The sequence below is a fragment of the Vicia villosa genome, linkage group LG7 (assembly GCF_029867415.1).
Source record: "Vicia villosa cultivar HV-30 ecotype Madison, WI linkage group LG7, Vvil1.0, whole genome shotgun sequence".
Classification (NCBI taxonomy): domain Eukaryota; kingdom Viridiplantae; phylum Streptophyta; class Magnoliopsida; order Fabales; family Fabaceae; genus Vicia; species Vicia villosa.
Window position 1 is genome coordinate 41,306,427 of NC_081186.1, and position 12,739 is coordinate 41,319,165.

Genomic DNA, 12,739 nt, shown 5'->3' on the forward strand with positions numbered 1-12,739 from the left:
GGATCGTCGATGATGCGGGCCGTGCGGCGGCATACAGGAGGCAGATGAGGTCCCAGGGAGAGAGGGTTAGGCATACCCAGTAGGGGTTTGAGTTTATTTTTCTTGTATTCGGATTGTATTTCGCACACTATTACTCGTTTTGTATATATATATTATTCGGATTTTATTTATCATATTAGTATTTTATATTGATATATCGTTTAGTTTGTTCGGCGTTTTCGTTTAATTAAATACGGGACTGTTAAGAAAAACATTAAAAAAAACACAATTTCTGCATAATTCGGAAGTGCATTTCTGAAATCCCCAAAATGTGAAACCAAATGTTTTCGGAATTGCATCTCCGAAAACACCCCCCATTTGGTGTTTTCGGAAGTGCACTTCTGAAGTCTGAGAAAATTTAGAAAAAAAATACTTCAGAGATGCATCTCCGAAGCAGGGATAAGTTGGGATTTTCGCTGGGGGTGACCCCATTGGGAGATGGATAAAGAAATTTTCATTTCTTACGCCCACATGTTAACATTATCCTTTATAAAATAAAATAAAAACAAGACAGCAAGTGGAAAAAAAGTTCTTCACCTTGAGAAGACGATAAAACTTTTTTCCTTGAACCTTATTCTCTTGGAAATTCATGAGTCCTCAATGGAATGTTAAGATGAATATATGGATTAATTTAAAGTGAGTATACACATCTTTACATGAATTATTATTCAAAACAATTTCCTCACAAACATACACACACATAATGTCTTTAGCTTTTGCTACCACCAACAACAACATTAATCACTTGTTAAACCAATCCAACACTATCTCTCACTCTCACCTCAAACAAATCCACGCTCAAGTTCTTCGCACCATTCACACAAACCATCCACAATCCCTTTTTCTCTACACAAGACTTCTTCACCACTCCTCCTTCACAAATCTCAACTACACTACTCGTCTTTTTCATCACTTTAACAACCCAAGTTCCTTCATGTGGAACATTCTCATACGAGCCTACGCCAAATCCACAAACCACAAACACCATGCTATTGTTCTTTACAGAGAAATGTTAACAGAACAGAAAAATGAAGTCTTTCCTGATAAACACACTTACCCATTTGTTCTCAAGGCTTGTGCTTACTTGTTTTGTTTATTTGAAGGGAAACAGGTTCATGCCCATGTTTTGAAACTTGGGTTTGAGTTGGATAGTTATATTTGTAACAGTTTGGTTCATTTCTATGCTTCTTGTGGGTGTTTGGAAATGGCCCGGAAAGTGTTTGATGAAACGTGTGAAAGGAGGAATGAGGTTTCGTGGAATGTGATGATTGATTCTTATGCAAAGGTTGGAGAGTATGATACTGTTTTGAAAATGTTTTGTGAGATGATGAAGGTATATGAACCTGATTGTTATACAATGCAGAGTGTTATTAATGCTTGTGCGGGTTTAGGTGCTCTTTCTTTGGGTATGTGGGTTCATGCTTATGTTTTGAAAAGGTGTGACAAGAATGTGGCTTGTGATGTCTTGGTTAACGCTTGTTTGGTTGATATGTATTGCAAATGTGGATCTTTGGAAATTGCTAAGCAGGTGTTTGAAGGAATGTCTTATAGAGATGTGAATTCATGGAATTCAATCATTTTGGGTTTTGCCATGAATGGAAAAGCTGAGGAAGTATTGGATTACTTTGTCCGTATGGTGAAGGTAGAGAAATTTGTGCCTAATTCTATCACTTTTGTTGGTGTGTTGAGTGCATGTAATCATGGCGGAATGGTTAATGAGGGGTTAACGTATTTTGAAATGATGACTAAGGAATACAATATGGAACCAAGTTTGGTGCATTATGGATGTCTTGTTGATCTTTATGCTAGAGCTGGACATATCCAAGAAGCTTTGAATGTGGTTTCGAAAATGTCTATTAAACCAGATGCTGTAATTTGGAGGAGTCTTTTAGATGCTTGTTGTAAGCAACATGCAAGTGTTGAGCTAAGTGAAGAAATGGCAAAGCAAGTTTTTGAGTCAGAGGGTAGTGTTTGTGGGGGTGCTTATGTGCTTTTGTCAAAAGTGTATGCTTCAGCTAGTAGGTGGAATGATGTAGGGTTGCTTAGAAAGCTAATGAATGACAAGGGGGTGAGTAAAGAGCCTGGTTGTAGTTTAATAGAGATAAATGGTGTTGCTCATGAATTTTTAGCTGGGGACACCACTCATCCAGAGAGTAAAGATATATACAAGTTTATGAATGAAATTGAGGAGAAGCTAGAATCAATAGGGTATTTACCTGACTATTCAGGAGCGGCGTTGGTTAATGAGAGTAATGAGGGAAAACATAATACTATGAGGTTGCATAGTGAGAGATTGGCCATAGCTTTCGGGCTTTTGAATTCAAAACCAGGCATGCCGATAAGAGTATTTAAGAATCTTAGAGTGTGTAATGATTGCCACAAGGTTACTAAATTAATATCCAGAATTTACAATGTGAAGATAACTGTAAGAGACCGTGTTCGATTTCATCACTTTAAAGATGGTAGTTGTTCTTGTATGGACTATTGGTGATACATGATAAACGTGTCTGGTATGGTTTGAAATATGCTTGTGGTAGAGTGCATGATAATGATTAATGACATGGGACTAGGATGATCAAATTCATTATGGGAAACTGATTTCTTAAGAATCACATCGGTTCGGAAGTTCACTTTCAATGGGAAAATCCAGTGTTTGTCCAGATATCAGAAATACATGTGAAGGGTGGGAAAAGAAGCTCCTATTTTTATTGTACACTAAAAAGTAGGCCTGGATTGGTAGGTTGAGCCATGCCATAGGGCTTGCGGAGGTAAATCATCATTGGGTACTGTAGTGGTGGATCCCCTTTCACATGACAACACTCAAATTGAATATATGTATAGCCAGCTAAATGCATAACCAGTGAGATATAACGTGTAGTACATACTCATCTATGGTTAGTCTTCCAAACACTCGGGCCTGTCCATACACTGGAATCCTCCTTCAGGATACCCTAGAGTCTTCTCCACCAAGAACACAAGACTGTGAAAAAGACCTCTATGATTGCTAACTTCATTACAACATTCTTCTACATGAGTTGGATATACAGCTTTTGGAAAGAACAAACACCAAGACACTTGACAGGTTTTGGGTTTTATGAGCCTTACTGGCTCATTGACTTTGCTAATGCTTGTATTATTCTTCATTTGGTGGGAGGATTTTGGATTTTGAATAATATCTACCAATTGAAACTGTTTTTGTGTCATGTTATCAGCTTTTCAACTAAACATGTTGAGGATTTGTTTTAGAACAGCTTATGTAATTTCCACAACTGGACTTCGAATTATGTTTCCTTGTTTCAATTAAGTTCTAGCAGCCTTAGGCTTTTGGCCATTGACTATATATTTTCATTTAGATATGTACTTTGTACATAATAAACTTAAGCTAATTTGGAAAATGGAAAAGAATGTCCATTGATGTCTACAATTTTCTTACTTAATAACTATGTGTAGCACCACTTTATGCTACTTTCCAGTTTCCACTCTAATTTGGAAAATGTTAAAGCATGTCCATTGATTTCTCAAAAAATTGATTTTAAGAATAGAGATCAAAATTTCATTTTTGGAAAATAGAGGAACCAAAATTGTAAAAAATCAAACTTATGATCAAACCGATTAAGATATTAAATTATTGAGCTGCATAACTATTCATCTTATCTATCTTAAAAATTTTAAGAAATTTTATAACAAAAAAATTATAATTATTAAATTTAAAAAAAAAAGTATACATATTAAAAACAAACATTTAATAAATTTTATAGAATTAACACTTACTAATAAGTATTAGTAAAGAGATTGTAGCAAAATGAATATGAGTAGAGATTTAGTCTGAAAAAGGTATTAATAAAGAGAGAAGACAAGGCTCTAAACAATGATAATGGCACAATTTCACTGGAGTTTGTTGTGTAGTATCAAGAATGTGTTTAGTCAGGACTTGAAAATCCAGGTGATTCATGTTAGTTAACATTATGCACGAGATTTGTTTTTTACTGAGTTAACATTATAAAAAAGACAACACAAATATGTATATCGTTCATGTTCATGTTTTAGTCTTTAAGGGTATTTTTGGATTGATAGAATTTAAAAGAATGAAATTATATAATTTTGTGTTCCATTGTTTGAAATAATTAAAAAAGAATTGTACTGTATTTCATCTTATTCCATCACTCTGCATCCTTTTGTGAGTAGAGATCCTCTCAATTTCTCAAAAGAAATGGAGAATACAATTATCAAAGTATATATATATATATATATATATATATATATATATATATATATATATATATATATATATATATATATATATATATATATATATATATATATATATATATATATATATATAATTTAACTTGCATCTAATTAAAACATTAGTAATGACATTCTCCATTTCTTTTGAGAAATGGAGAGGATCTCACCCCCTATTTTGTATTCTCCGATTTGGATGTAATGACTAATTGCTTTGTTCCATCATGAAATATCCAAACAATAAAATGACATTTTTATTTCATTCTGGTCTGTCCCATTCCATTTCGTTCCGCTCCATTCCGCGTCGTTCATTTTACAAAATCCAAACATAGTCTAAGAGCGAACAACATATTACGCTTAAAGCCTTTTTTGGATGATTTATAGTTATCCAAACATATTACGCTTATTTTATCTTGTGTTTTTAATCCGACGATAATTATAGTTTCGATTATCTTCTCTAAAGTCGAGCATGTTAGAGTTCAGTGAGTTTTCATTAAATAAATTATAAAAATACTTTATCCATTGATCATTTATATCTTTTTCCCGAACTAAGACTCTAACTTATTGATCTTTAACACACTTCACTTGATCAAAATCTTTTATATTTCTTTCTATTCCTTTAATAAGCATCTATATGAATTTTTCTTCCTCGATTTCTAAAAATTGGTATAATCCGTCAAAAAATTAGATTCTTCCTTTACTCAGGTCATTCTTGGTCTCATTCTTAACTTTCTTATACTTTTATCAAGTTTTATCATTTTTACACCTAGGTCATTCTTTAAAACATTCATTCTTTACTCTAACTTTACTCTAAATATTTTCATTCCACCACCATGATTCCTTACCCCTAGATTCAAAATCTATTGAATCTTCCAACATCTCTTTAACTATTTTTTATTATCTCTTGTGTCATTTTGTTCCATATATAATTTTGGCTTCCTCGTGGATATCTAAAATCCTCTCCAAGATCTTATGTTAGAAACTCTTTTCTTTTTCAACCTTCAAATATCAGCACTTAATCCGTGGAGCTTTCATGAGGTTTCTTATCTCTTCATTTCTCTTGACTCTTACATCTATAACAAAATTCTATGTTGTGTAGCCAAGCTCTTTTCAGGTATACCTTTATCGTCCATGCAAAAAATTTCTATATAAATCTGTGACAAGCCATAAATCTATTTGAAAATATGTCACCTTATTCTTATATGTGATAAGATGTTCATTTATTTTCCTAAAGTATGTATTAGCTATAGTAAGAACAAAAGTGACGAAATATCTAGGATAAATTTGGCCTCTGCATTTAACTCTCCGAAATCTTTCCCCCATGCATGCCCTTAAAGCCTTTTGCTAGCTACGTTCCCTACATGTCATTTTAAATTCCTTCCTAAAAAAGTTTTCTCTCTTTAAGGTATATCCTGGCATAAGCCTTCTAAATCCTCCTAAAATTTTATTTTAAGGTGTTTTGCTAACCCTATTTGAGGTGTATATAAGCACTAACAATATTAAAGGTGTTTTGCTAACCCAAAATGAAGTTTGTAAGCCTTGTTCCACTATAAATTTCATAATTGTGATCCAATCTTCAAATTTATATACAATAATTCTCACCCAATTTTTCGATTTAACTTTATGGGTGTAATAAAGTTAAATTTTGAGTTTTAAATTGCTTTTGCCTTTTCACCCCCTTCACTTAATGTTCACTTAAAAAATAAATGCCAAGAAGTGTGACAAATGTCAGAGGCACACTAATCTACGTCATGCGCCAGCTAAACTCCTCCATTTTGTTGGAACGCCCTATTCATTTTATCAGTGGGGTGTGCAAATTCTAGGACCTTTTCCCATATATTTTTGCCAACTAAAGTTCTAATCATGGGAGTGAAGTACTTTACGAAATAGATAGAGGTAGAAGTCGTATCCAAGATTACAGCAAAAAGGGTCCACCGCTTGTAGTGGCAAAAGATTATGTGCAAGTTAGGTCTACCAAGAATTATTGTTTCAGACAATGGAACTCAGTTCGTGAGCATTGTCATGGTCAACTTCTAAAATGACCTAGGAGTACAAACTAAGTTCATTTCGATCGTTCATCCTCATGCAAACGAGCAGGTGGAATCAGCAAATAAAGTAATATTAAAGAGGATTAAGAAGAATTTGGAAGATGCCAAGGGATTGTGGGTCGAGCAGTTGCAAGAAGTGTTATGGTCATATCACATCATCCCTCATTTAACTACCAAGGATATCCCATTTATCTTAGTGTATGGGGGCGGGATCCATGCTACCTATTGAAATCATCACGCCGTCATGGTGGCACTTTTAGTTTAATGAAGAGTATAATGAGGCAGAATTAAGGTGTGTCAATGACCTAATTGAAGAGACCTAGGACATCACCCACATTTGAGATTTAGCCTCTAAGCAAAGAGCAGACAGAATATATAATTCTAAGGTTATTTAAAAAGAAATACAAGAGGGGGACTTAGTACTGCGACAAGTCGTCATGCCTGTCAAATAAGGGAAGTTTCAATCTAAGTTGGTAGTACTCTATCACATATAAGAAATTGAATCACATAGCCTACAAGCTCAAAGAATTGGATGGACTGCTTAATCCTAGAACTTAAAACTTAGTCAATCTGAGATATTATTACAGTTAATTGGTAGGAGGGCAAGTCGCATATTCATGAAATCCCTTGTAAAAGATTATGTTATTTGCAATAGGTTATTGTGGTTTGATTGTCAAATTATATTGTTGGACTTCCATAGGGAGACCCTTGCCGCCCTACAAGGTAATGAAGTAATTGGACTTCCACGGGAAGACCCTTGCCACCCTATGGGATAATTAATTAAATGGGCTTCCACAAGAAGATCCTTGATGCCCTACGGGATAATTAAATAGATGGACTCCTCAAAAAGATCCTTGTCTCTCTATGGGGTAACTAAATAGTTTGACTCCTAAAGGAAGATCCATGGCGCCCAACGCAATAGTTAAATAGTTAGACTTCTATAGTGAGATCTTTTCCATTTTGCGTGGTAATTAAATTGTTGGACTTTGATAACACGAAAACGTATCGTATATTTAGCTTAATTTACATGCATTATTATTCTATTTTATTTCGATTTTATTATTTTATTTTGTATTATGTCGGTATTTCTATTTGTTTTCAGGAATTTATTTAATCGGAGCTCGCAAAAGGAATAGTCGGAAAAATGACTTAAAATGGAAGAGAAAATGCTTAAAAGGACATTTAAATAAGGAGGTGCAAATAGAAGAAGGAAAGAGGCCCAAAGCAATGCTGAAGCAAGAAGCCCAATGCGCCAAGACTAAGTCCAGCACGTGACAGATGGCATGCTGGGGATCCTGCCGGTCATCGCACCCCCCTCTCTGTCGTCCGGCACTCCTCTAAAACATGGTGTGTGACGTAAGTCACACACCCAGGCCCAGAGGACTCTATTTTCAAAGACGCTATTTTCTCTCCTCCATTTTCTCCGCCGTGAGATGCTGTTACGAGACATTTCAAAACCTAGTGCTGCTCTATAAATACAACACAATCAAAGGGGGACGAAGATTTTAACCTAGTGTTGTAATATCTTTCTTCTGCAATTTCATTCTCTTCCCGAACCAATACTCTGCAATAGTTTTCCACACCGGAACACTATTGCGTTTCAATTTCTTTCAAGCTCCAGATTTTAGTTTTAGATTCAGTTTATTTTCTGCAATAAATTTTGTTCCGGATTCAAGATTGATACTTCAAGATTTGTTCAATTTCAGTTTGCTATATTAAATTCAGGTTCATTTAATTGCTTTAAATTATTACAGTCTGTTTATGTTAGTTAATAGAATTATGTCCGGATTAATTCTTACCTGCTATATCTATCCTGTTCTGTTTATTAAAACAATGTCCGGCTAATTTACTCTTATCGGTATGTAAGGTCACATAACCGAGGGAATCGAGTAACACTGTCGATGTAGTTTATTTATTGAATTTATTTGTCTGGATGATATTTCTAAACGCTTAATTAGGATCAATAAAAACGAGAGTTTGAGATTTTAACTGGACCTTAGAAATTAGGCATTAACCTTAAATACAGCGAGAGCGCTTTAAGGGTAATTAGTTTTTATTGGTTTTCAAAAATCACTTTGAACTTTAATTGATACAGCGAGAGCGCTCACTTAGGTTTAATAGTAAAATCATAATCAATAAACACGAGAGTGTGAGAGGAGGGTTTTTAAACTAATAATTTCTACAGAAAAGTGATTTTAAATTACGATCTGCATCGATGGCTTACTAGATCCCCGAAGTCCGACCATTGCATACCGATATTATTATCCTAGATTTAATTTAATAATATTTCTTTTTAATTCCCCGTCTGATCATAATCAATCAAATATTAGCCTTAGATTTACGTAGTAGCTATTAACTACATTAGGTCGATTCTTAGTCCCTGTGGGTTTGATATCTTTTAAAACTACGCAATAGACTGTGCACTTGCAGTCATAATCATAGACATACCCCATTGTCGCGATCAGACTTCCACAAAAAGATCCTTGATTCCATATATGGTAATTACTTTATAAAGAGACTCAACTAAGTCTTGCCCGACGGACTCGACTAAGTCTTATAGGAAGACTTAACTAAGTCTTTCCCGAGGGACTCAACTAAGTCCCATAAAAAACTCAACTAAGTCTTTTCAAGAAGACTCGACTAAGTCTAGCACGAGGGACTCGATTAAGTCTCCAAGAAGACTCAACTTCAGGAAGACTTAACTAAGTATCGCCTGAAGAACTCAATTAAGTCTGTCAAGGAGACTCAACTAAGTCTTGCCTGAAGGACTCGACTAAATGTCATTAGGAAGACGTAACTAAGTCTCGCCTGAGGGACTTGACAAAGTCTTTTCAGGAAGACTCAACTAAGTCTTGCCTCAGGGACTCGACTAAGTCTCGTCAAAAAGATTCAACTAAGTCTCGCCTAAGGGACTAAACTAAATCTCTCCAAGAAGACTCAATTAAGTCTTTCCTGAGGGACTCGACTAAGTCTTGTTACGAAATATAGAGCCACACATAAAACTTCAATAAATCTCCTCTGAAACGCCTGAAGGATAAAAAGGAAACTAAAACACTTCGTCCTCTACAAACCCTCATCCTTGAGGGATTGTGTTGTGGTTTAATTGGAGGGGCCCGCAGAGGGTGTGGTGGAGGTGTATGTTTCTCCGATCATCCCTTCAAGGTTGCCCCTTTGTTTCTTTGAGCATGTGTGCGTGGGATATAACTCCTTTCTTCAGATACATCACCCGAGTCTTCCATATTCCGTGAATATTGTGTGATCATGAAATTGAAGTGTGTTTTAGTCCACGGTGATGCGGAAGAAGACATGAGAGTTATCCATGCTCCATGAATGTCAGGGAATCAATTGACCATTACCTTAGTTGTTTATATTTCCTAAGGTGCCTCGAATTCAGGCCCAAAACAACTATAATTATCTTGTTATCACAATTGAGGAGGGAACCTAAATCCAATACAGAAATATATGCAGACATAGCTTTTCATCCCTACGTGATAAAGCTCTCAACCTCACAATAAACCTTAAAGTCTTTCCCTTAATCACTAAGGATTGTCACGTATTTGTACGTTTAGCAAGTATAGTTTTGTATTTCAGACCCGACATATTTAAACTGCGTGACTTTTGGTATGATATGGTCTCAAACTTTCAACTATAGGTTAAAAATGCTTCTCCTTTAACTAAACTTACATTTCATATAATCTGTATTATTTCTTAGGAGAAATCCATACATTTCTCAAGCTCGACCCTAACCTCTTATTTAAATCCTCCCCCGACTCTTCAAGTAGGACTATGGGCCTGTTTGTTTCAGCTTTAAAAAAATAGATTTTTTCTTTGTATTTTTGAAAATAGATTTTCCATGACTGTTTTTCAAAATACTACAAGTTTTTTTATATTCGTTTTTTCTAAAATGAAATACTAATTTTGACATTCTAGAACACAAACATAGATTATTGAAGACCAAAACTTAGTCAAAATCACAATTTTTTCAAAATGTTGTATTTCAAAAATGATTTTTATGAAAATCTATTTGAAATAGCTTCAAAATTAAGTGATTTTTTAAAATTTTGATATACAATTTTTTTTTTCATAAATAGATGAAATACCTAAAATCACATTTTAAGAATAATTATTCAAACAAAATTTTCATTTGAAGCTTTTATAAAAAAATTCTTTGTAAAATTTTTTTTCACAAAATTTTGTAACACTATAAAAATCATTTTTAAAAAAAAAACAAAACAAACGGGCCCTATATCATCTATAAAAACATACATCACAATACTAGCTTTTAAATGTGTTTCGCGAGTACATCAAAAATTAAACTGAAAAAAATGTAAGGGCTTACGGTTGAACCTTGGTCCAATCATATTGTCATTGGAAAATCGTTTGTCTCTCCACCATGTATTATATAGTCAATCCTAACCCCTTTCTTCTCTATGTTTTTCACGAAATCTCTCTAGGCACACTATCATACGTCTTCTTCAAGGCAATGAAATTAAGTGCAACTCTTGTTGATCCATTCGATACTACTTCATCACAGTTCTAATAAATAGATCGCTTCCTTGGTCGACCTTTGAAGCATAAAACCAAATTGATAATTAATAACTTGAGTTTCTTTTTTAAGTCTCTGTTAAATTACTCTTTCTTTTAACTTCATGGTATGACTCATATATTTAACCCCTATAATTTGCAAAATTTTGTATATTTCCTTTATTCTTATATATTGAAACTAATATGTTTCTTCTCCATTCATCTAACATTTGTTTTGACCTCATAATTTCGTTGAAATGTTTGGTGAGCCACTCAATGTTTGTATCTCAATGAATTTTCCTCACTTCAATAGGTATATTTTTTGTCAAGCCATCTTACTGTTACTCATCATTTTCAACGCTTATTTTACCTTGTGTGTTTGAACCAGACGATTGTAATTATAGTTTTGATCATCTTCTCTAGTGTCAAGCATGTTAGAGTACGGTGAGATATCATACCTTTCATCAATATATTATAATACTTCATCCACCTATCATTTATATTTTTTTCTTAACAAAGGCTTTTCCTTTTTAATCTTTAACACATTTCACCTAATCCAAGTCTCTTGTCTTTCTTTATCTTCCTTTAACAAGCATCTATATAGATTTATTTCTGCCTCCTTGATTCCTAAAAATTGGTATAATCCTTCAAAATTTTAGATTCTCGCATCACTCACCTCCTTCTTGGTCTCTTTCTTCACTTTCTTATATTTTTCCAAAGTTTTAACATTTTTACACCTAGGTCATTCTTTAAAATATTAATTCCTTAATCTAACATTACTCTTGTCCCGTTCGAGAACCAAAAATAGATAATCTAGCTATACAAAGGAACAAAAAAATGAAGAGAGTTAGATAATTGTTAATCTAGAGCGATGGCTCTGATCTCCTTTACGGTGGTGTGGGATGAACTTGTATGGTTAGCACTTCAATGCCCAAGTCAGCTCTAATCTCTTATGTCATCTTATTCCACATATAATTTTCACTTCGTTGTGACTATCCAAAACTCTTCCAAGATTTTATGTTGGAAACTCCTCTGTTCTTCAACCTTCAAATGTCACCACTTGATTCCTGGAACTTCCATGTCGTATCTTCTATTTGCATTTCTATTAACTCTTACATCCATAATCAATATTCTATGTTGTGTAGCCAAGATCTATCCAGGTATAACTTTATAGTTCAAGCAAATCCTGCTATCTAACTTCTTAAAAAACAATTTATTTGAAAATATGTCACCTAATTCTTGTATGTGATAATATGTTCATCTCTTCTTCTAAAGCATATATTAACTATAGTAAGATCAAAAACGATAAAAAATCTAGGATAAATTCGCCCTCTGCATTTACCTCCTAGAGACCATACCCTCATGCATGCCCTTGAAACTTTTTTGAAATTCTGGCACAATAAGAAAGAACATATGTTTTATACGATGTCAGGACCTCCAAAATATCGAATGCAATGTCAAAACATCATAGGACATAAAAGTAACAATTAACAATGTAAAGTAAATTGCAGAGAGTAAATAACACAAGTGAATTGTTAACTCAGCTCGATGCAACGTCACCTACATATGGAGGCATCCAAGTCAAGAAGGAAATTCACTATAATAGTATTAGTTTGAATTTCTAAACAACCTCTGGTCTTACAAACTTCACACCTAATCACTACCCGTACTATTTCTATCTAAGACACTCCTAGATATGAGACCCTTCTCACTTCCATTCCTTCACACAACGTTTAGTAAACAACAATGACAATCAAAGAGAAGACACACTTCCAATAAAAAAATTCACTCTTGCTTAAAATTTCATGAGTGATTCACAATTACAAATCAACTAACAGTCCAGCCTTAGCATCAAACGATACAAGGGTGGCTCACAATAAACA

General features: G+C 34.1%; 1 protein-coding gene across 1 annotated transcript; it reads left to right on the forward strand.

Moving 5' to 3' along the window:
* The first annotated feature begins 576 nt into the window (after window positions 1-576).
* Window positions 577-3,412, forward strand: LOC131620469 (pentatricopeptide repeat-containing protein At1g59720, chloroplastic/mitochondrial). The gene has a single exon (XM_058891553.1). It carries the CDS (start codon window positions 743-745, stop codon window positions 2,528-2,530), a length of 1,788 nt encoding a protein of 595 aa, XP_058747536.1. The 5' UTR covers window positions 577-742; the 3' UTR covers window positions 2,531-3,412.
* Window positions 3,413-12,739: the final 9,327 nt, after the last annotated feature.